The sequence below is a fragment of the Hemicordylus capensis genome, chromosome 5 (assembly GCF_027244095.1).
Source record: "Hemicordylus capensis ecotype Gifberg chromosome 5, rHemCap1.1.pri, whole genome shotgun sequence".
NCBI classification, from domain to species: domain Eukaryota; kingdom Metazoa; phylum Chordata; class Lepidosauria; order Squamata; family Cordylidae; genus Hemicordylus; species Hemicordylus capensis.
This window is the reverse complement of record NC_069661.1, coordinates 197,720,518-197,745,641: the sequence shown is the minus strand read 5'-3', so window position 1 is coordinate 197,745,641 and position 25,124 is coordinate 197,720,518. Positions and strand designations below refer to the sequence as shown.

General features: G+C 40.7%; 1 protein-coding gene across 5 annotated transcripts in view; it reads right to left on the bottom strand.

The window, feature by feature from the left end:
- Positions 1-25,124, bottom strand: part of TMTC2 (transmembrane O-mannosyltransferase targeting cadherins 2) — a 272,678-nt gene that overhangs the window by 82,141 nt on the left and 165,413 nt on the right. For all 5 annotated transcript variants that reach the window (XM_053257837.1, XM_053257838.1, XM_053257841.1 and 2 more), the window contains 2 exons: positions 14,186-14,996; positions 2,123-2,237 (listed from right to left, as the gene is read on the bottom strand). In XM_053257837.1, the coding sequence (XP_053113812.1) occupies positions 2,123-2,237; positions 14,186-14,996 (926 nt within the window). The remainder of the gene's footprint in view (positions 1-2,122; positions 2,238-14,185; positions 14,997-25,124) is intronic.

The following is a 25,124-nucleotide window of genomic DNA, read 5'->3' as shown; positions in this document are numbered from 1 at the left end:
CTGAACAGGCCGAAGAGCTGACCGAATGGGTCAATTTGGGCTGCAAGGGAGGCCAGCAGGGGGAACCTCCAAGGACACACACACCCGCCGCCTCCAATAACTCCTCCAAAAGGGGTAAGTTTATACACACACACACACACACACACACACACACACACACACACACACACACACTCACTCTCTCTCTCTCTCTCTCTCTCTCTCTCTGAAACACCCCCCCCCCGGACTGCACTGAACAAAGGGGGTTCGAGGGGGTGCTGGACTGAACTGGCCCAGTCTAGTTCGAGTCCGGTCCAGACTCGAACTGAACTAGGCCAGCTGGTTCCGTGCACACCCCTAGTGTGCTCCTTCCCTGAAGATTTAGCTTACATAGTTCCTCATAAATATAAATACTGAAAAGTTACATATATTTAGCAACAAGTACTTGTTTTCCTCGGAGCCTGCCAGTATGCTATTGCCCATGGCAGCTTTACTATTGTTTTATATGGCACAAGTTTCCACTACATCTTTGGAAACAGCCAGTTGCCTCAGGATACACATGAAGACGACACAGGTAGTTGAAATTGTTTGCATCCTTTAAAAAGTGAAAATGTAATCCACACAACGGAAAACTAAGAGCATATAAAGTGTTAGACAGAATACTAAGGAGCATTTTGAGCAGAAGCTAAAGACACACCCCTGCCAAAGTATTGGTGGCCATTTGGTACATCAAGGTTACTAAAGAAAAAGAATTAGAGAGATCTTAAAGATAATAGGTTCTTGCTCTTCTCCTCTTTGTCTCTGCAAAAAGGGATGCTGGAGAATTAACCATATCTGAACTACATTTGTCCAAGAATTCTGTTTCCTCAGTGACACGTTCCGGATCCTAGAGATCAGTTCTGGGGCACGTGGAACATTCCAAACCCTTAAGCCTCTTCCACAACAATGTGCATGTTACAGGACCCAGAGAGTAGTACATGGGCCAGTGTTGCATGCCCACAGGGGCTCAAAGAATACATGCTTCATAAGTTAAGATGTCAGCCAGTGTCTTCAAACTTGGTTTCATGCAATGCTAACAGACTGCTGAGCTTCTATAGAGAAGTAGTCAAGCATCTACCTTCATACTGCAATTGCTTCTTGCTGACTCTCCATTATGGCAGCAGGCTTCAGTTATTAGACTATGAACAATTTCTTCAATAAGTCTTCTCTTTAGAAGTTTTATTATTGGACGTGGGGGGTTTTCCCATTACAAAACTTGCTTTTCCTTACATATGTAGCACAATCCACTGATTGATCTTTACAATATAATAGAAACTGAGTATTTTCTTCTAAAAACAGGTGTCGCTGTGAAGATTAATTTGTCAATTATCCATTACAGCCGTATATCCCTTGCCATATACATTTTCATTAACATAATTGCCTACTAACTTAAAAATGGAACACAGAAGAGTGCCTCTCCAGCAGATCACAGAGACTACAGAGAAATGGTGGGAGAAGGTGCTCTCAAAGACATGTGGGTCACAGACCTTTAGGGTCTTAAAATTAAGTAGTCACACTAAACTGGGTCTAGAAATGCTAGACAGGCAGCCAATATAGGCAAAATTGAAATGGTATTATGTGATCTAGGCATTCTACTACTATCATCTCCACTAGAAGGCTGCAATTGCTGAACCAATTTCAAACGTAGTCCATGTGGACTGAAATGCAATTATCTAAACAGAGATTACCAGATCATCAATGAGTTGCCTATCCCTTGCCAGAGAAAGGAGGTTGATTCACTAACTGAAGTTGATAAAAGGCACCCCTAGTCTATTCATACTGGCTAGGAAGTTTTGGTTAGCTGGAGACATTTATGGTCTTTGCTAGGGAGGGTCTAATACCCCACTAGAACTTTAGGGAAATCAGCTGCAACTACTTACGGCAGAATAAAGTCGCAATACATGATGATCTGATAAAATGTGGAGAACAGAACAAACCCTGTCTATCTTTGAGTCTGAAGTGTATGATTAATGAAGGAGGGAGGGGAGAAAGGGCCAGAAAAACAACAGTTAAGGTCATCTTTATTTCCAGAAACCTAATAAATGGCTTCATTCACAACAGGCTTCACAGATGAACCAGTGTAAGGAAAGCCCTGAATACTTACAAATTATAAAGCATATCAGCCATGTTGCTGCGGTAGTACAAGGCATTTCTATAGGCGCTTTCAGCTTCAGAAATCTTGCTCTGGCTCTTCAGAACATTTCCAAGGTTACCCCATGCTGCCAAGAGGAGAAAGCAGTATTCAGAAAGAGCTACAATCCAATTACACACAACACAGTATCTGAACATCAAGAAGTTCCTTGGGGAGAGTAAACCCACACTGCACTCTATTTTAATGTGAATAACACCCCCCCTTTTTTTCTTACTTTATATTTTTTCTTCTAGTAGTGATGATGATATACATAGTGCATAACAGCTGTCAGTACCAGCCACTAATACAAGCACACTGGCAAAAGGTATCTTTTGCTAGGATCAAGATTTCTTAGGAGCACCTTCCAAATCCTGAAGGATGAGGAATAACATGGGTGGGGCAATAACGCAACTGACATTGTATGTATCTAGCAAAGGACCTAAATAACAGAAGTAATAGAGGAGCAGGAAATGCTGCTTCAGAAGACCTTTTGATGGAAGTGCATGGACTTTCAGAATCATGGGGCAAGTTGATTTTAAACTCCTCACACAACAGGTGAAAGAAAAGAATGGTTGCAAGTAAATGTACAGATAGCAATAGTGTGCAAGCAGTGCTCAGATGTTAGGGATGTGTATGAAGTGTTTCTGTGCCTCTAATTCAAGGTGCCAAAATGCTTTGAGCTGACCCAGCCAAATTGTTTTGGCAGGTGGCAAGCAGGCACTTTAAAAGGAGTAAGGCAGATCCTACCCTCCGTCACACACTCCATCCTACCCTCCGTCACACACACACACCCCGCTGGTGTGCTGTCAGTATTAAATGACGTGCCACATGGCTGCAGTGCTACTCCAAGCAGTCCATGGGCGGCATTGGCACATAAATGGCATCCTGTAAGGAACAGGGGGTCCAACTGGGGCCTCCCTTCAAGGGTCTCCCAAACAGATAGATAACAGACTGCATCTATCCCAAATATTTATACTAGCAACTCTTTGATTTAGGGGCATGACTGGAAATCAGGTGAACGAATCACCCAGAGAAAAGGGGGAAATTACTAGACATGCTCTTCTTAGGTAACTGCTAAGTGCCTTGAACAATATCTTGCATTTCTTGCCAAAATTTCAGCATTCTACTGTAATGCTGAAAAGTACTGGTTTTTCGCTATCTGTCTGGAGCTGTCTGAGTATTGTTGTGCTATAGTGAAGATAGCTTGCTAAACAATATTGAAACACATGGTAGAGAAAAATATTGACCACTTAACCATGATCCAGTTTTCTTAAGTGGTATCCACTCCTCCTTTTGACCCAGACAGAAGCACTGAGTTGATTGTGCAAGTTTCTTCAGAGATAGAGTTTTACTGATAACAGCCCCACATAGGTGGAGCAGGGCATGGCCAGGAGTGGCCAGGAGTGCATATGCTGAGTCTAAGGCAAATTGCTTAGAGTACCAGGCTTGACTGGCATGGAAAAATCCACCTGAAAGCTATAGGGGCAGATATATGAATCTGAACCCTATAAAAGAGGTTGCTTTTCGGCAATATGGCGGAATAATAAAGAAAGCAATTCACCTTGTCTGACTGTCTGTCTAACTCTTGAGGTTAGACAGACTAACAGAGGTTAGTCTTCATAGAGAGAGCTTGTTTGGCATGTCACTATGTAATTGGCATGTGGGTCAAGACTCCTATGACAAAGTGGATCCAAGGTGTCTGCTTCATACGCTTGTCAGCCTGAGTGACTGGAACCGGGATTCCGTGCCTGACTGCAGAGCCTAGATGGAGTAATTATACGCTCTTTTGTCATTTTGGAAATTTCCCTCTGCTTAAATCCTCCCCCTCCCTTCTGTCTGACAAGTCTGTATGTATTATCCCTCCTCCTCTGAGAATTGTATTGTGTTTTGGAATTTGGTCAGTGAATAGATAACAGCTTACATACACAGATCATTAGAGTGCTAGAATTGCCTTAGAAGTTATTGAGTGCTAAATTGTATTTGACTATTGCTCAGACAATCCAACTATGACTTTATTTTACTACAATAAAATTTCCGTTTATCCAATAGCCTCGAGTTTGACTCCTCTCTCTAACTGTCAGTCTGTCCATGAGCCACGTTAGGAACTAGAATAGAGGGGGCTGCAGCACCGGTTTCCCCTTCACTCTGGTGCCTGTTGGCTGAGCATGCACAGTGTGGACAGACCCCTGGTGGTATCCAACAATCTGCACATGAACCGTGCACTTGCATGATGCATTGTGGAGTTTCCAGGGGAGCAGGTCCTGAGCCCCGCACTTCTGTGCTGCCTGGGGCAGCAATGGATCATCTGGATGCATGATCTATGCACCCTGACCCGTCCAGAACTGGGAGCCGGATTGAATGCTCAGATATTGACAAACTCTCATTATGTCTTAATCTGTGAATGGAAATGATTAACTTGTATTACTGAATAAAAAAGGGTATGGGGCAGGCGTCTTTAGAATCAACAAGTGGTTTATATTTCATAATTTCTTTTATCAGTATACATTAAATAAAGGTTAGATTTCCTAACACTGACACTATGCGCGTTTCCTTTATATTGTACACATAATAAAACCAACATTTACAAACAACATTAGTATTTACAATGGCCATGATTTATAAGACACAGAGACTGTTCTCACATGTAGCCAAGCCTGGGCTTGGCTGTGTGAGAACCACCGCCAGCCGGCGGCACCTTGGAGGCAAACCGGCCCAACTGGCCCACCTGTTAGCTGACGTTAAGGGTGTGAGCACACCCATAACTGGGCACAGCACCAACACAGGAGCAGCCTCCCATAACACAAGTTTCAGCAGCCTTCCTCCCCGAGCGCCTGGTAGCCTTTCTTACTGATAGTGAGAAAGGGCCCCTAGCTTCACAGAAGGGGGATTTGGTCTTTCTCTTTTGTGAACAGCAGATACTCATGCAGTGTGGCAAGTCAGTTATGAGATTGAGGGGTGTTTCAAAAGCTGTGAGTGATATGGCCTGGGGATCTACTGTCCACATAAAAGGTCCCATGAGCACGGCTTTGGGCTTGCACAAGGTATATCTTTGGATCTCAACCAATAGTTATCACAGCAGCAATATTTTTTGGCTACTGCACACTTATGGCAGGAACCCCCCACCTCGCGCCGTGCAGGCTATGACATTGTATGGATTTTTTCCCAGGTTTACAAATGCTGCAAACCTCAGCTATTTCATCTCTGTAACACATCAGCAATTTCCCCACATTTTCTCCATTTCTAGGATCCAGCTACACCCAACCAGTAACTTCTACTACATGCACTTACAAATGGTGTCAGTCACTAGAGCAGAATTATAGCTTCTTGTTTCCAAAACTAAGGGTAGAACTACATGTGGCACTAAAAGTTTCATTGTGCTTCCATCTTTCTTTTAAAGAAAAAATAGCAGTCATAGGGAGGGCAATGTAGATCAGGATCACAGAATGGAATTGTTCAAACTTGTTTCCTCAGTTCTAATGGAAAAAAACTCCTCCAAAGTTGCCAATAGCAGATTCCCTTTTAGGGCAATGAGACTCTTTCAGGGGGGGGGGGTGTGGGATAAAATTTTCTTCAGCAACATGGTGTACCTAAAAGGGTTGATCCCCTCCATCCCCATGTCCAGGGTTCAGTCCAGATCAGGGGGTCCTGATCTGAATTGACTGCTTCTCCCTTTTGTTTTGTTTTGTTTAAATTAAGACAAAAGCATGTTCTCTTAAAAGTATATATGATTTGACTCAGTTAAAAGGCAACTACAGATGAGTAGTTAAATAATCTGATTATTTTACAAGAACACTATCCACATATATACCTTCTGTATATTTAGTTTTGTTAAATGATTCAGATATTTAAAATGTTTCATTCTTTGAATTTCTCAGTGTCTAAGAATGGGTTTCTCTCACACACTCAGGCTGACATTCAAACTAAGTTATTAAATAGTTCTACTCACGAATTGTACTAAAAGATGACCCAATTTCAATAGGACTGTTCAGGATTAATTCAGTCATTGTCAGCCACAGAGTCTTCTTGGGCACCAAAGGTTGACAAATGGGACAGTTGGTGCAGTGCAACTATGCCACAATTATTTTACGGTAATTGTACTTGCATTACAGATACATGGTCTATTAATATTAAAAGTCCATTTACCCAAGCCAGGGACACAAGCAACAAAAGTACAATGTGGATAGATGCCTAGATGACACTGATGAAACTACTTCAAAAGTTGCTAAGTTAATTAAACCACAGTAATATAATTTTGATATATATCCAATTCTCAGTCTTCCTCCTCTGATGGAGGAAAATGCTCACTATGGAAGTCAAGCTCTAAATCCTTTTAGTACTTGGTGATATCTTATCATCAATGTGTGCTTCAGGGTTGGGATTTTGCTGGGTTTTATTCCTTCTGTGTCTCCTATGCCATTCATCACTCATTCTGTAGTTGCTGTAAAATTAAAAAGTTTAAAATGACAAAGCAAATTCCTATGCTTTCTATGACAAAGCAAATACCTCCCTTCAAAAATTTTCTCTTCCAAAACCAGCTTTCATCATTAGAGAACACTTTGGGCTCCTTTCTTATCCACTACTTCTCTGAAATCCAGAATGGTACCAAACTTTCTTCTTAAAATCCTTTGCTTCCTTTGTGTACAGAAGCATTATTTTCTATTCTGCCTCCCATTCAGTCCATTAGAGTTTAAAGTAAACACTTAGGTACAAGGTAATAACTTGATAAACAGTATATAGCCCTGCAACGCGGATTATTCAAGTAGAACATTATTTTCAAAACAACAACAACAAAGGATTAATACTTGTTGGTGGACAATACGTCCAGATAAAGACTCAGAACCTATGGCATTAGTGGCCTTGCTAAATAGAACAATATCTCTTGGACGTAAACTGCTCTTGCTTTCTGTTTGTTGCGTACTAGCAACATCTGTACCATCTTTTTTTTCATAACATGCTATAAATTACAGCAATAAAGTAGAAATAAATATGTATTACACACATCAGATAGATACAGAAGTGTAACTTCTAGTCATTTTAATAGGTTTGTACCATTCCCAAGAAACCCGTGATTGAGCTATAATGGATGCTCATTTTGTACTGTCATGGAACAGGTAGCTCAATAAAATGGCCGTCAGATCCCTTCCACTTCTATGATTTTAAAAACAGAACAACCTTCAGCCAATAGTTTTTGCCAAAGGCAGGTCAATGCAATCAAGTGACTATTGGGCTGACCTCAACTTAAACATTCTGAAAGGATTTCAAGGGGCCTAACCAAATGGTTTCCAACTAGTGAACTGAAACCCACATGTAATCTTAAAAGAAACATGAACATCATAACTTAGTTCAGTTATATGGCTGGCAGCTAAAAATGCCAGAAGTTATCAGCAGAGTGCCCCACTATGACTGCATTCTCAAAAAAGAAGGATGTGGAATATCTCATACTATCACTGAACACACACATATTGTTCAATAAAAATGATCACTTTTTCTATAGAGGATCTCAGTTGTGTACTTTTGAGGAGCACCATTCATTTTAAAAATTCAGAGCTATAAAAATAAAGCCTAGAATGAGCAATAAATCCTATATTTGGTTTACTATTAAACTTTTATGGGCATCAGATTCCTAGAAGTATATACCAAATTGTACCATCTTTTCTAAACACTTTTTCATAGCATGCTATATATTACAGTAGTAAAACAGAAATAAAGAGGTACAGTACAAATCAACTAGGCACTGCTACAAGCAACTTCCATTAGTTTCATTAGAGCTTGTGCTGATTCCCCAGAAATCCATGGCTGAAGCATCCATTTTCTTATGGCTACTGTTCCCCAAGGAAAACAATCGAATAATATTGCAAATTGTTATCTTAACGTTCAAGGTGAATCACTTCAGTTGCCTCTGTTCTCCATCAAGGTACTTGTAAGCCTCTTATCATCTCATCAGCACTTGACTAATATTAATAATAATCAACATGTCTCTGAAGTACAGAACTACCACCTGCACTTCTCAGAGTAATTTTCTAAAAGTTACCACAGGGAGCTATCTAAAAGATGAGAAGTCAATGTTTTAAAGGGAATTCACTGTCCTCAGATGATTTTTCTCTGTCACTATCCCTTCAAAAAGAACCTCTAGTTACTAAGTGAATACTACTTTGATACTTGATAGTTAAGAACCAAGTCATCATTATTTCACATTTTCATAGCACAATAAACCAATTAAACCCAAAAGTGCACATGCAATACCAATACAGGTTCCCTCGTTATTTGATGAAGTTCCATTCTCATCTATAGGCGTGGATACAGAAAATGAATAATGAAACCTTGAGTCAATGGGGATTGGGGATTAGGTTCCTAACAGGAAAAAGGGGCCAAAAAAGCAAGGAAGGCAGAAATAAGCAAAGAAAAGGGTTGTACCTTATTCTCCAAGTCTCCACCTTTCCAGCAATGTCCCCCCAAACAGTCAAATATTCACCATAAAAATGTTGTTAAAAGAGAGCAACAAAATGGCTCTCTGTTGGAAAACAGCAGCCAGAATTGACAGAAGTCGTCATTTTCAGCCACTCAAAACCATAGATAGTCAAATTTTGCTATTTTCTACCTGCGGATAATGAAACTCAGTCTCTAAGACCCAATCTCAGATACGTGAAACCACGGATATGGAGTCCAACCAATCAGTTTTGGCCTTCCTGAATACACTGCCTCTGCCATTTCCAGAAGTCAACATATTCACTCACTGTCATGGCAATGATAGCAAGCACCACTCCTTCTGCCAATGAACAGAGAGCTGAACGTGACAGAGAGACCAGCCTCCATTCCAAACCCCAGCAAATAGCTGGGAATGTAGTTGGAGACCCACAGTTATATTTAGGGACAAGCAAGGCCTGGCATGCATCAGATTGTTTCAGAAATATGACCTATTTCACTCCAAAAGGGGCTATTTTCTGAGCAAAACCAAATTAAGTAACCCTCTTATCCTCCGACAGTCTTCAAACCCCCTCCCTCAGTACCCCAAACCCCTTCCCTTTTAATCATGGTTGGTTTTGCAGTGACAGCAGCTGTGGTACTCTGGCAACAGAGAAAGGGAAGGAGAGAGTCTCTCCCCCTCCTCTCTGCAATGAAACCTCTTGGATTTTCCTGTTCTGCATTTTATTATGTACTATACAGCAGGAGGTATACATTCTACAAAGTTTTCTGATACATGTTTAATTTGATCTGTATCTGGGATTTTAAGCATATGTGAAATCTGTCAGCATCTTTTGATTAATTCTCTTACTTCAAGGTTGAACTTTTCTTTAAAAAGTCTCTTAGCACGTACAATTCTATCGACATGCCAAAATAAATGTTCCATAACTTATTTCATAAAATGAATGGTTTCTACATGCTCAACTTTTAAAATTAATGTTTTATATATTGATTTTTCATATCAGAAATATCTGCTAGTGCTCATACCAGTTCAATAATGAAACCAAATCATTCTTCTAAAATCCATAAAATATCCTTTTTTCCCATTAATGTCACAGATATGTCTTCCTCAACCTGTCATTAGCCAATTTATTCTAAGAATTTAGGAGTTGTGAGCAATGGAAGTCACTGTACATACACAGGCAAATGCCTCACAAATTTTAGTAAAATGACTTAAATTTTAAGTTACCTTGAGAATCTTGTAATAACAGATTTCTTCCAATGGCTCATAAATGACACAAAATACCTCAACATATTCATAGGTGTTGTGATTGTTACAACTGTGCAGAAGTAAATAAAGAGATAGAAACATAAAATGGGGTAAGATGGGTTAATTGTTATTAACCAGTTGCTCTCCCCCTGCTAAGTGAGCAAAGAGGCACCAGTTTAAAGTGGTGATTCTCTATATTAAGCAGGGGGAAAGAAACTGGCCCTATCCATCCCCAGCACAGCATCCCTCCAGTGGCTGTTACTGGTGTCTATCTTATGTTGCTTTTGTAGATTGTGAGCACTTTGAGGAGCCATTGTAGCCATTTATTTATTTGTTTGTTTATTTCTATGTAAACTAGTTTGGGAGAACTTTTGTTGCAAAGCAGCATATAAATATTTGTTGTATTCGTATCCATTATAAAACTGTGGCTTAACTAGACAGGAATGAATCCAAGAGATGGTAAAGAGTAGCAAGTGCTCCCAGCAAAATACTTCCTGCTCCCCCTTTCCTGCTCCCCCTTTCATGCTCCCATCCAACAGACTGGAACTTTACAGCAAAGTGTCAGACAATACAGTGATCAAGCCTGTGCACACAAGCAGCCCAACTGATGCTAGGGCAGCCCAAACTGGGTTGGGCTGCTCAGGTGCAGCGCCATGCAGAGGCCGATCCCAGCTTCCCCTGGAAGCCTGGGTTTTTAACCCAGCCTTTAACCTGGTTTAGCTCTTAATCTAACCCAGGTCGGATTCAGGGAGGAATTCTCCAATGTACCGTGATGTTTGTATGGTGTATTTTGGGATTCCTGGAGACAGGGACAAGTTTTCATGGGCTCCAGTGATCTGCGCTGCCAGGAGTAGCACGGATCTTGTGGGTGTGCAACAGTGCATCGAAGTGGAGCTCGTTGATAATCTCGGGGGAAGATGATCTTGTTTATTCTCTTGTAATACTCTCCGGTTTTTAATTTCCTGTTTTAATTTCCTCCCATAATAACTGTACCAAACACCTCCTAGCTTCTTCATTATCCATCTTGGTATATAATGCTTCAATATCAAAACTCTTTATATATATTTCTCTATTGTTCTTTCCATATTTTGCAATGTCTCCAACATCTGTTTCATATTATACCAATGAGTTGGAACATATTTCAATAGTGACAAAACTGTAGATATTAACCAACTCAAATGGTCTGCTGGACCAACATACCCCAAGATAATAGGCCTAACCTTAATAGATTGCCAGTAAAGGACAATCAATTAACTGGATGGAACTGCCAGTAAAGGGCAAATAAAGGGTTAATTTTGGAGAGTCACTGCTTCCTTTTCCCCTGTCTACTGCTTCCTTTTCTCACTTCTTCCTTCTTCCCCTGATTCCGTTTCTCCTGGTCTTGTATTGGCTACTTCAGCTGTACTTAACTGTATTTAATCTTAAGTGTTAACACTGAAGTAATCTTAAGTGTTAAGTGCTTGAAATAGAGCATTGATAATGGTGTTTGGACACTGAAATGCGTTTGCTCGATTTTGGAGGTTCTGTGAATTTATTCTATTGTACAAATTAAAGACATCTAAAAAACTTGTCTGAAGAATGAAAGTATGCGTATATCATTGGCATTATATTGTCTTAAGCCAATATAACAAAATAAAATCAAACAAAGACAGATATTGCACAAAAGTGCACAGATGTTATAATGCCATTTATAGCACCTGCATGACTGTACACTGTTATTTTCCAAGATAAATGTTAACTGATTTTATCAGTTATGCATAACTGATAACATTTTAAGCACTTGGTTTGATCGTTTTACGAAACTAAACCTGCTAGTTAGCAATCTAGAGCCTCATGCAAGTTTAGACAAATTTAGTAGCATTACATTTTTAAGACTGAGAACATTAGTTGTGAGGGAGAGACAATAAGCACCCAAGTCTCTTATTCCACGGACTGAAAATCTGTGGAAGAGTCAAGTTGCATATTTTATTCAGGGGCATGTCCCCTTTGGCTCTTTTCCCTTGACAGGACCAGAGTATTTTCAGAGTCCTTGTCACTTTAACTAGCCTACTCTCCTCCCCAATCCAAAAAGCTATAATAAAGCCAGACACAGCTATTTCTGGAGTTATTTAAAAGACACCATTAATGAAAAACCCTGACTATATCAAAATAGCAAGCGGACAGGCATGACAATTGATGCAGAGGTGGTGGTCTCAATCCATGCTGCAGTTTCTTCTCAGCTAATGACTGGCAGATTGTCTGCCTAGTTCAGGGTCAAGTAGAATGGCCTCTGAATATGACAATGTTAAGGCGACAAACCACAATTCTTTGTATTGCATGTGCCATGCTTTTGAGTAGTTAATTTCACTATACTCATGAATGACATACCTAATATTAAATTGGGCCTTCAGATGCTGCAATTCAGATGGTGGGGGCCAGACTGCTATTTTACTACTGTTAACAAACACTTGATTGTTGCACTTCTGCAGTGCTCTGAAGTTCTTGTTTAAATTTCTCCTGAAAATTCTTTAACTCTCATATGGGTTAGACTCTCAAACATTTTGTGATTACAGTGACATTCAATCCTATAATTCCTTCAGTGTATTCATTTGTTTGGAGTTACAAGTTTTCAATACAATATCTCCTCTGGTTTTGTTTTCCCCCCAAGCAGGTCCAAACAAATACTTTTACTCCAAACTTTACTGAAAATGTAGTCCATCATCTGTATGTGGGCCATAGTTGTGCAGCACCTGCACTGAATACTTAAGAATTTAATTTATACCCTATATTTTCAATATATTACAAAACATCAACAGACCTTCTTCTTCTTCTTCTTAATTATTAATTTTCAAGGTATTTAAAGGTATTAAATACCTTTTTAAGGTATTTAAGATAATGCCCTCTTTGTTATGAACCCCACGACCTATTAAGATAATCAAAGGTTCTCCTGAGGATGCTGCCGGTTTGTCTGGTCGCATCACAGACATGAGCCTTATCCATAGTCACCCCAGGGTGTGGAATCTACTTCCTGTTCAAATTAAAGCTAAAATTAGAGTTGGTTTAGCAGTGTGCTAATTGTTGCCAATTTACTCATTGGCTGAAATCCTAACAGAGTGCTTGCAAAAGGCCGTTGCATTAGCTGTTCCGCTAGCTACATGCACTAAGTTTGGAACCTGCATTCTAGATTAGTGTTGTGCTACTACAATTAGTTGTAATGTTTAATTAATTAATTTGTTAACTATTATGCTTTTTTGCTACAATATAGTTAGATATCTGATGATGAAACATTAGCATTTTATGTAATGTTTCATAAAATACAGCAACCTAAAATAGTACAAAAATCTAAACTATGACATATAATTTGAATATTTTTTTAACAAAAAAGTATAAAGGTTTTTTTTTAATTTTATTGCTTTTTTGTTTTAATGTGTACTAATTTTATGTCGATTTCAACTATTTTATTATTTTACTTTGTGAGCTGCCCAGAAAATAGTTGTTATGTGCGGCCAACAAACAAAGTTAAAAGGAAACATTCTAGATATTAAGTCAAAATATTCCTGCTTATATCTGAAGAACTGAACCAACACATATGTTTTTTTTTAAATTCACCAAAAATCTGGAGACAAAATATTCATGACCATTTCAAATATTAATGTTTCATCATTTTCATTAAAGAACAGCATTAATGAGATTAAATTGCTTTCTCAACTTGCTTGATGAAATAAAATCACTAAACCCAACAAAAAGTTAAAAGGGGGAATCCAGTTAATAGGTGTGGTTTCTGCCCAAATTAAACAAATTGAAAACATCCAATGCATACCTATTTCAATTATATTCTGCTTCAGAGATTATTGCATAATAAAATGAAAATATTTTTATCTAAGTCAAGTTATAGTAAAACATGTTAACACTGCTTAATAAATCATAGTCTCTCATATACAAAATGTAAAATGGGCTGTTTGTGTGTGTTGTGTTTTTCAACTTGCTTTTCAGCATTCTAAAACCCTTCCTCCAAATATAATCCAAATGAATTTATATTCCACTTACTATATACCAGTATAGAAGTGCCCATTTAGGAACAACATGTTTTTCAAAGATAGCTATTATACAGAAATAGAAAACAGAAGTCTAAGTGAGCCCCTGGTGGCGCAGTGGTAAAACTGCCACCCTGTAACCAGAAGGTTACAAGTTCGATCCTGACCAGGGGCTCAAGGTTGACTCAGCCTTCCATCCTTCCGAGGTCGGTAAAATGAGTATCCAGAATGTTGGGGGCAATATGCTAAATCATTGTAAACCGCTTAGAGAGCTCCGGCTATAAAGCGGTATATAAATGTAAGTGCTAAGTGGCAGTATCTGTAAAGAAAACACAAAACTGAAGGTATTACCTTTTGCTGGATTTACTTTTATCCCTGACTTATACAGCATCTCTTCATTCTGCCAGTCACTGTTCCTGACAAAAGTTTTGAGTCCATAGAAAAAAATTAATGCAGCAGTGGCAAAAAAAATCAAGTTCTTCAGAAAGCGCTTATCAGCTTTGACATAGAGGGCTCTGGTGCCCACCGTGATCAGCAGGCAGAAGCCCATACTAGGTATATACAACACACGCTCTGCTATTACAAAGCCTACATAAAAAAACAAGTTTGTGGCAGGAATAAAGGGCACAATTAACAAAGACAGAGATAGCACTACAATGTTCTCAGTTGAAGGAAGCTGCGGTCTTTGTGGAAAGGGCTTGTTAATGCCATTTTCTTCTTTAGATACAAAGCTTTTATATTCAATTTCTGATAGGCAGTTATGGCCATTGATATTCAGCTTGCCATTTGTTACATTTTTCCCATTGCATTCTTTCTCTTTGCTGGAGCTTTTCAAACCAGAGTAAGCAAGGAGGAGAAGTCCAGAATAAAAGGCCACTGTGTGTAGATTCCTCCAGTCACTGACTATTTTGAGAAGAGGCACAGCATCCATGGACCAGTCAAAGCTAAGGGTATCCGGGCACAGCAATAGCCAAAGGTTTTTGGTTGGCAGGTAAAAAAAGGTCAGAGTTCGTGTTAGAAAACTGTCCGAGTCAGCTGCTGGGTTGTCAGAGTTGGAAAAGCTGGGAGGTTTGTTCCCCATCCAGTAGAAGCGAACACCTAGCAGCAAAGCTCCCCAGAAGATCAATAAACCAATGCTCAAAAGAAGCGGTAAATTCTTCCTCTGAAAGAGAAAAGAATAATACAGGTGCATTATACCAACAATACATCACTGAACTGCTGAAGTCATAATGTAAAAGACTTATTTTTGTATTTGTGAGCTTTTGGGGAAAAAACTTGTAACCTATATACCCTACCATTTTAGGTCAGCGTTTCCAATGAAATATTTTCTTTTGCACCTATTAATGTCTAAAATGCTCTCCTGTATGCTTTTATAGAATTGTTTGTCCACGGCTAAAGCTCTTTTGTGAACAAGAAATGCCAATGCTATAAAATACAAGATAGACTCAAGCTTTTACATTTGTGGTGTCTCTGAAACATTCCACTTTTTTTTTAATTCTGCAAAAGAAGATAATCACCCCATGTTTATAAGTTAGTGAGAGTTATACAATTTTACCACACAGTGATATTCATGTCAGCCAATATCTATTTTCCCCTCTTATTGATACTGGTTCTTTAAAAGAGTAATTAAATCTCACATATGAAAAAATCACCACAGTGAGAATCTGGCCCTTCCTTTTACTTTCATTAACAGCTTTTTGGATCTGAATTCAATACATTTTTTTAAATGCAGGTGGAATTATCTATTTTGGTATTGAGAAACAATAATAAAGTTCTCCCTAGCTGTTTCTCTTTGGATTCTAGCTCTTTTCTCTCCGTAGAAGGACTGGAGTGCCATAGACATTCAAAATAGCTTTTTCATCTACACTGAACTGATGCGTGGGATGCAAGAGTCAAGCACATGAGCAAACTAGCCATAAGTGCACTTTAAAAAATGTTTTTAGATTATTTTTGGTAGGCTGTAATAGCTTGGTATTTGTTTGAACTACACAAACACATTCATACTGTGTCATTTTTAATGAATGTCTGTTAATGAATCCTCTGTGTTTGGTTTTTAAGTTCCCATAAAAATGTCTTACCTTTTATTTTATTTTTTTTAATTATGAGTGCTCCCTATCTTAGTTATTCCTAGAGGTCCCTTATGTGTCTTTCCATAATGTTATTAATTACTGCTTTAATCACCAGACTATTTTGCCTAAAATAACCTCAAATGAAGTCACCAACTGTACTCTACAATAAGAAAGCAATTTTACATGAGTACAACTCTCATGTACTCAGTTGAAGATATCCCTTCCAGCTAGAGTCTCAACACTTTAAAATCACAGATCTGACAACTATAAAATCAAAATGAAACAGGCACTGCAACTTCAAGGATGCACTGCTACATTGGTACTAGGCCAGCAGTAGCAAATAAGTCATTAGTTTAATCCCTGTTAACTGATCATAGGAAAGGAGAAGTTGTGTTGTCAAGTCGGTGTCGACTCCTGGCAACAACAAAGCCATGTGGTTTTCTTGGTAGAATACAGAAGTGGTTTACCATTGCCTTCTCCTACGCAGTATGAGATGATGCCTTTCAGCACCATCCTGTATCACTGCTGCCCTATACAGAAGTTTCCCATATTCTAGGAAACACACCAGCAGGAATTCAAACCAACAGCCTCCTGTAGGGGTGTGTCCGAACCGGTCCGGCGGCCATTCTATAGAATGGCCGAACTGCCGGACCGGTTCTGCCCTGGTTGGTCCGGGTCCGGGTGGGGGGGTATTGCTTTAAGGGCGGGAGGGCTTGCTTACCCCTCCCGCGCCTCTTTGCCCCCGCCAGTGGCCGTAATCTACTGTAAAATTTGGGCGCTGGAAACTAGCTGCCCCAGCCGCCGCCGCTTCCGCCGCGCCCCCCCCCCGCGAGCAGATTAGAGAAAAAAGGCTACTGCCTACAAGGAAAGGCTACTGCCGCCCTGCCGCCCCCCCACCCGCCACCCGCCACCCCCCCACGAGTGCTCACCAAGTTAGAAGAACTTAGAGAGGAGCTCGCGAACAGAGCTCCTCTCTTATCGAAGCCTCCGGCCCAACCGGGGCCTTGGGCACGTGTGCACGCGTGCTAGAGCTCTTTATCCTATAGAGCTTTTGCCGGAGGCCCGGTCTACCCGCCAGGAGGAAGCCGGGTAGACCGGGCCTCCGGCGATCGGAGGCCCGGTCTACCCGGCTTCCTCCCGGTGGGTAAACCGGGCCTCCGGCAAAAGCTCTATAGGATAAAGAGCTCTAGCGCGCGTGCGCACGCGCCCAAGGCCCCGGTTGGGCCGGAGGCTTCGATAAGAGAGGAGCTCTGTTCGCGAGCTCCTCTCTAAGTTCTTCTAACTTGGTGAGCACTCGTGGGGGGGTGGCGGGTGGCGGGTGGGGGGGGCGGCAGGGCGGCAGTAGCCTTTCCTTGTAGGCAGTAGCCTTTTTTTCTCTAATCTGCTCGCGGGGGGGGGCGCGCGGCGGAAGCGGCGGCGGCTGGGGCGGCTGGTTTCCAGCGCCCCAATTTTACAGTAGATTACGGCCACTGGCGGGGGCAAAGAGGCGCGGGAGGGGTAAACAAGCCCTCCCCGTCCTAAAAGATAGGCTCCCCTTTGGTGCTGGTCCGGACTGCTCCGGACCATGCACATCACTAGCCTCCTGCTCTCTAGGCAGGTTGCTTCCCTGATGTGCCACTAGGTGGATAGGCACCTTTTAAACTTGTGGTTCTTATATTTAACCAGGGGATAGCAACTGTATCTATTCAACCAAGCACACCACCCCTCCCAGTAGGTGTTGCTAGTGTCCCTTGTGTTTCTTTCTAGATTTGGGATACAGAACCATCTGCTCATTGACTGTTAACCACTTCTGTTCAGCAGTAATACTAATACAGATCTGTGAATGACCAGTTTATGTAACAGTGAGGCTAAGAGTCTCTCTTTTAGACCTGTATAACCTTCATAAAAATAAAGGAACTGAATTTCATAAAGGATGCTTCAAGACAAAGAGCTTAAGCATGAAGGTGGTAATAAGGTCAGGTCTATTAGAACAGCCAGGTTTTACAACCTCTAAGAGATATGGTCACAAATACAGAGGACTTTATGCCACACTAAGCACACAGCAGCATTTCTAATGTGTCCTTTCCTAACAGCAGCATACATGGTTTAACAAGCTATTTGTGGGAGATTCAAAGCAGGACAGAGAGCTGCTCTTTTGGTGGTAGAAAATAGAAGCCCCATTCTGCTTGTACAGCATTAAGGAGCTGTGTATTATAGACCAACTATAATTTACTGTGGCTGGGGATCATGGGAATTGTAGTTCAGCAACATCTGGAGTACCACAGGTTGGGAACCCCGGGTATAGACTGTCGTATCTCAGCTAAATGATCCAGCAAAGGCACACTGTTGGGGCTAGGAATTAGGGAGTTAGTTAGTTAGCTAACATATTTTTATACCGCCCAAAACGTACGTCTCTGGGCGGACAAAACCAGATAAAAACAACCAGATAAAAACAAAGGTAAAACGTTAGTTAAAAACAAAAACAAAAACTTTTAAAACACAGCAATTTAAAAAACAATTTAAAAAAACGATATTCTAAAAACAACATTAAAATAATTAAAACAATATCAGTTAAAAGCCTGGGTGAACAGATGTGTCTTTAAAGACTTTTTAAAAATTGTCAGAGATGAGGAGGCTATTATTTCACTAGGAAACACATTCCAAAGCCTTGGGGCAGCAACGGAGAAGGCCTGTCCCTGAGTTATTCCCTGCTAACTGGGCAAAGAGGCACCTTTTACCATGGTGATTCTCTTTATTTAGCAGGGGGAGAGTAACTGGCCCTATCCACCCCCAGCACAGTATTTCCAGTGACTGTTGCTGGTGTCTTATGTTTTGTTTTAGAATGTGAGACAGGGAGCCATCTTATTTATTTATTATTTCTCTGTGTAAACTGCCCTGAGCCATTTTTGGAAGGGCAGTATAGAAATCGAAATAAATAAATAAATAAATAAATAAATAAATAAATAGCTAGCCGCCAGTCGAGCCGGTGGCAAAAGCAGACGGACTGCTCCTAATGATCTCAATGGGCAGTGGGGTTCATGATGAAGAAGATGTTCTCTTAAATACCCAGGGCCCAAGCTGTTTAGGGCTTTATAGGTTATGACTAGGCACCTTGTATTTTGCCCGGAAACATATCGGCAGCCAGTGTAACTCCTTCAATACAGGAGTAATATGGTCTCCCCTAGATGACCCAGAAATGAGCCTGGCTACTTCATTCTGGACCAGCTGTAGTTTCTGGACTACATACAAGGGCAGCCCCACATAGAGCGCATTGCAGTAATCCAGTCTGGAGGTTACCAGCAGATATACCACTGTTTTGAAGTTGTCTATCTCAAGAAACGGGCGCAGTTGGCGTATCAGCCGAAGCTGATAGAAGGCACCTCTGGCCACTGCCTCAACCTGGGATACCAGGGAAAGACCTGGACCCAGAAGCACCCCTAGACTGAGTACCTGTTCCTTCTGGGGAAGTGTGACCCCATCCAGAACAGGCAGATCAAGATAGTCTCTTGAGTTTTGACCCTGCACAATGAGTACCTCCGTCTTATCTGGATTCAGTCTCAGGTTGTTATCCCTCATCCAGCCCATTACTGCCTCCAGACAGGCATTTAGGGAGGTTATGCCCTCTCCCTAGGGATGTGCACAGAACTGGCAGGTATGGTTCGGTTCAAGTCCACACCAGACTCAAACCTGACCGGACCAGTTTGGTCCGCACCCCATCGAACCCCCCCCCAGGTTTAGTCTGGTCTGGGGGGGGGGTTGCGAATATATATATATAACCTTTGGCCTCTTTGGGGGGCTTCCTCTAGGCCGTATGTGTGTGTGTGAAGGTTCCCCCTCCCCCCACTAGCCTTGCTCATCACAGTTCGGGCCTCCATAAGTTGGCGCAGCAGCCATTTTGCCCACCGCGCCAACGTACGGTGGCCAAAAGCACCAGAAAATGCCGCCAAACGGGACACAGCAGTGATGAGCGAGGCTGGCAGGGAGAGGGGAACTTTTGCGGACACGCAGACACAACCCACGGCCTAGAGGAAGCCCTCCAAAGGAGCTAAAGGTTAAAAAAAGAAAAGAACAATCGTGAACCCCCCCCAAAAAAAACCATCAGGGGGGGTTGGTTCTAGTTCGGACCAAACTGGGGCAGAGGGCTCAGTTCATCCTCAAACCATCAAACTGAACCAGTTCAACATCGAACAGGTTCGGGGTTGAACCTGTTTGCAAATCCCTACTAGGAATATGTTCAATTAGTCTTTTATGCTTATATTTTCACAGGCAAGATTGCTGCTTTTTTGGAAGATTTACATTCTTCCCATATCAGCAAGTCATGTATTTGTTTTTAACAGCCTGTTCATTATAGCCATACTTTACTGGACTATCCAACATTGAACATAGTGCCCTATAATTGTTAAACATCCAGGGAAAACATTTTATTTTCTTGAGCCAGACATCCAAACTTTTAGGAAACAATTAAGCCTCTCTTCCTACCACTAATCCCAGCCCTGAATACTCTAGAATTCAACAGTAAATCTAAATTTTAAATCCTTTCATGTACTATATTTTCCAGTGTACTACTATATTGATGAAATGAAACCCCCACATATTCTTCAAACTCACAATGGTCTGTCATTTCTCATCAGAAAATGCTGCCTTCGTGCCCCCTCTCCCCCGGAAAAACAGAGTTTTCCCTCTAATCATTACTTCAGGTAGCTATGTTGCAAAAAGTTTTATTTTCTTCTCAGTATCTCCAGCACTTGGTGTTTCTTCTTTCTAGCTATTTCTTCTGTGACTGTAAATTTAGAAGAGCCCAGTAGTAGGAGGAGTTCTTTTAAATGCTTGGCAGCAAGGATTTGGATTACTGTGTTCCTGAGTACTAATCCAGCCCATCTGCCATATGCTTTGACACCTTCATAAATCCTCTAACCCTTCATCAGCTAAAATCTTCCTCTGAGAAAGAAAATGAATGAACACAGATTGAAAAGAAAAGAAAAGAAAGGGATTGAATTGAAATGCCACACATGATTGTTGTGGTTTTAATCAGTGAAATTTCTTTCTGGTTCACCAACCCCAACCACTCTATTCTGGGCACTACAGAACACTCTTGCTAAGATTCCTGTCCACAATAACACTGCTGGATTAAATTCCACAGTGGATTATCCCACATGGTAGCTCTTGTCAATACAAAGTCCTAATTTATCCAGTGGCATATGGTGTTTCCAGAAGGCAAGCATTAGTTCCTTTTTGCCTTCTCCTTATCCCTTTAGGAACAAAAGTCAAAGACACATACTTTGACAGTTAAGAAAGGGAGTGCAAAACCAGAAAAAACTCAAAAACTCAGATGACTATTCTTATATTACAAAGTGGTGCATCTTTAAACCATTTTTTAAAAAAATGTTCTCCTCCACCTACAGATAAAATGTAAAAGGAACACAGTAGATTCATTCAGACCTGGTGACCATTCTCTGTTGGGCTGCCCTGATAGAATTTTTACCTATGGTGCCAACCATTTAGAGCACTTTCCCCAAAGAAGCCCACATGATCCCATCTTTTTATATTTATTTTCCTCATCAAGATTTGAATGTTTCAGAAGGCGTTTTGGGAAGCTGACTGGCATCACGCCCCCCACCCATATGCCCCCAGCATTGAGACCTGATGCTTTGCTATTCTTGACTCTAGCTAGTATGGTTTGTTTGTTGCTTTTTTTGCCTCTTAGTTTTTTGCTTTTGATGATTTTATTATGCTGAAGTTTGGTATTTTATTATTATCAATTTGTAGTTTTGTTAGCACTGTTATTGAAATATGTTAATGGGAGGGTTAAGGAAAAAGTAGAATTCATGCATTTAAAACAAGAGGAGATAATAACTGTTCAGAAGTTTCAGCTGGTGCTATGTGGCAGGCATTCTTCTCCTTGATTGGGGTGGCTTGTCAGGAAGAGATTAAAATGGTGCACCAGGAACTGCACTAAAACTATCATTTTTTGGCCAGAGTTCCAGCTGCATCTGTAAACCTCTAAAGTCCCAGACAACTCAATCTCGTTCTTCTAAAGGCCACTTCATATTATGTCATTATGTCCACAGAAGTCACTAGACTTCTGGAAAGGAGGCATACTCCAGCAATAAGGAGTTTTCTGCAATGGTTATTCATACCAAATGTATAGTTAAAAACATGTGTTCTTCTGCAAGATGTTTACTGTAAAATTCAAAGCTTCATAGCACCACCTCATTCATGATTTTTTTTTAGTATGTACAACACAGTTACACACCAAAAAGGTCATATGGGGTGGCAGGGGGAGGTCCTAGAAAGCTGACTCCTTTGCTATATTCATTTATTTATTTTATGGATCTATTCCTTTGCACAGAGGCAACAAAGGAAACAACTTTATAAAAACCAGATACCACGAAAACTATACAACTAAGATCATTTATATACAATTTCAAAGAGGATTTTAAAACTCTGTCTATCCTGGACATAAGACACTTGTCCAACCAGAGGGTTTGCATTGCCTCCAAAATATGCTATGCCTTTTCATAAGATCAAGCAAGAGCATTAAACATGTGTACCATGAAGAACATATGTACCAAAGGCAAACCATAAGGTCATATCTTAAAAACATAGGAAGCTGACATATATCAAGTCAGACTATTGGTCCATCTAGCACTGTATTGTCTACACAGACGGGCAGCAGCTTTGCCAAGGTTGCAGGCAGGAATATCTCTCAGCCTTATCTGGGAGATGCCAGGGAGAGAACTTGAGACCTTCCACATGCAGATGCTCTTCTGAGAGTGGCCCCATTCCTTAAGGGGAATAGCTTACAGTGCTCATGCATATAGTCTCCCATTCATATGCAATCAAGGCAGGCCCTACTAGCAAAGGGGACACATCATGCTTGCTACCACAAGATTTAGGTGGGGAAAGTCTTTGGGTGCCTAAAGGTAAAGGACAATTTGTTTTCAGAAGCACTGCTTAACTCTTTTCAACTCTTAAAAACATCTTAATTTTAAATCTTAACCTTCATCTTAAAAATAAAATTGAAAATCCTGGCTTATATGATATGAAGTGTTACGGCTCCATAATGCTTTGTCCCAGGGCTGCTGTAGACTCCTAAGGAGAACCAACACTGCTCTGAATGTGTGGTTGTGCAAGCAGCACTATCACAGTTTGCCCCATTTGCCGCAATGGGCAAATGGCAGCAGCGCTACTTGCACAACCACTCATTCAGAGCAATGTCGAGGCTGCTTAGGAGTCCACAGCCACTCTGGGGTGCATCATTACAGAGCCATAAGACTGTGCATCATGTAAGCCACTATACATTAAAAAGTACGTTGTACCCAACAGATTTCAAAATCAGATTAAAATGTGGAGGTAGGTTAGAAGCTTAAATGCCCCGATTAAAAACTGGAATAGATAGGAGAGGTAAAGAGAAGTGGGCTGGCCTGAAAATTTTAAAATGCTCACGCAGATTTGTTCTACAGACTGGACCTTAGATGAGCAGCCTTTGTATGATAGGCTCATACTCTGGACTGTGAGACAAGACAGTGGATGGAACCAGATGTTTCAATGGCATATGAAGTAGGATTGAGGCAGAAGTGTACAGATTATGTAGCTACAAGAGTTAGAACCGTTATAAAATGTGTCCAAATTATTATGCCAAGTCTGACATTAGTTGGCTGTATTAATAATACCTAACAGTGCTTTGCTAAAAGAAACTAAAGCCAAAAAGCATGTTTTATTTCTAATGTAAGAAAAAAATAAGTAGCACATTAAAACTGCAGGAGGGAACACACTTTGCCGTGAATTAACTAAATGGATTTTATGAGGAAAATGTCATTTAATCCCAAATTACGCCCCTGGAAGGTCTAAGCAGCTTTCACAATCCAGCAGTGGAAAACCATCTCTAATATTGAATTCCGTTGTAGTATAAATAGCTAGTTGGCTGTGGGTTTGACAGAAAAAAGCCATCCAGATGTAAAGAAATCCAATCAGTTGAAGTACCTGCCAGTACTCAACTGAGTGAGCATCATCTATATGCCTCCTTTTGTATGTCTGTGAATGGATTTATTCTCTTTATCTTGGAACTGAAGGGATGAGGAGGAAGTGTCACAGGAAGCCATTTCACAGGAGTGGTCAACACATTATTTTCATCACATGGGACAAGTTCAAATGCACCCTTTCAGTGTACCCCCTTTTTCTTCACATGTGCTGCCATCAGTATTACTTGAACCAACCTAGTGAGAAACTGGCAATAAAGTGCTAGAAAATTACACCACATGTCTTGAAGTTTCCATTTTTCTACCAGGTACCAAGTTGGGTTGTTTCCAGTGATCAGTAATAATTAGACCAACCATTTCAGGTCTGTCTTTATGGTGCCTATTCAGGTACAGGTGCAGTCATGAGATAATATTGATCCTTATAGTCAACATAATCTTCACTCCTTGCCAACTCTGCTGCAAGTACATCCACACAGATAACATGAGTAACCACCAAGACAGGGTTCTAACAGTTCATTGAGAGGAAAAGCCTTTTTGGTAACAAATCCCACATTTCTGGTGGTGTGTAAACATTTGCAGGCAATATGTTCCAGATACACACACTTGAGATACAGAAGGCTTGCCTCATTCTTCCATTTTAATGATATGAGCAGAACCTCTGGGAAAATTAGTCTGAGCATGAACATCTTGGCTCATATTTCACTTCCTCCATGCAGGAGCTACCATGGGGTCACTTCAGGCACAGAACAGAACTAGGGCTTAGCCCTCCCAAACTGTAAACTATGTAAACAAACTGATTGTGTGCGCTAGTCCAATACAAAGGTATTTACACTAGTTGGTGTAGGCTTTCCAGCATATATACACTGGGAGTATGGCATGGACTGCAGAATAATTCCTGTGCAGAAGAGCTTTTTGCAAACAGGTATTTTGCAAAGCTTGAAATAGCTCTTAGATATTATTAGATTGATGAAAACTTACCATATACCAAAATCAAAAGGCATATGAGTCATTAATAAGCTTTCTCAGATTGTACTGTATTTCCAAAGTTACCAGGGGGGCGGGGTTATAACTGAATATCTATTTGTGGTCTTTTAAAGTTAAAGCACTGCTGTGGACTAAACTGATGAAAAGACAGCTTTCTATTGGCAATATTAATTCTTGTTTTTCACTCATTTCCTATGTATTGTACTAAGTCCATTACAGAAAGAATGAAGAGAACAAATGAAAGCTATCTGCAGCAAATACCATTTTCTTGCTATGGGT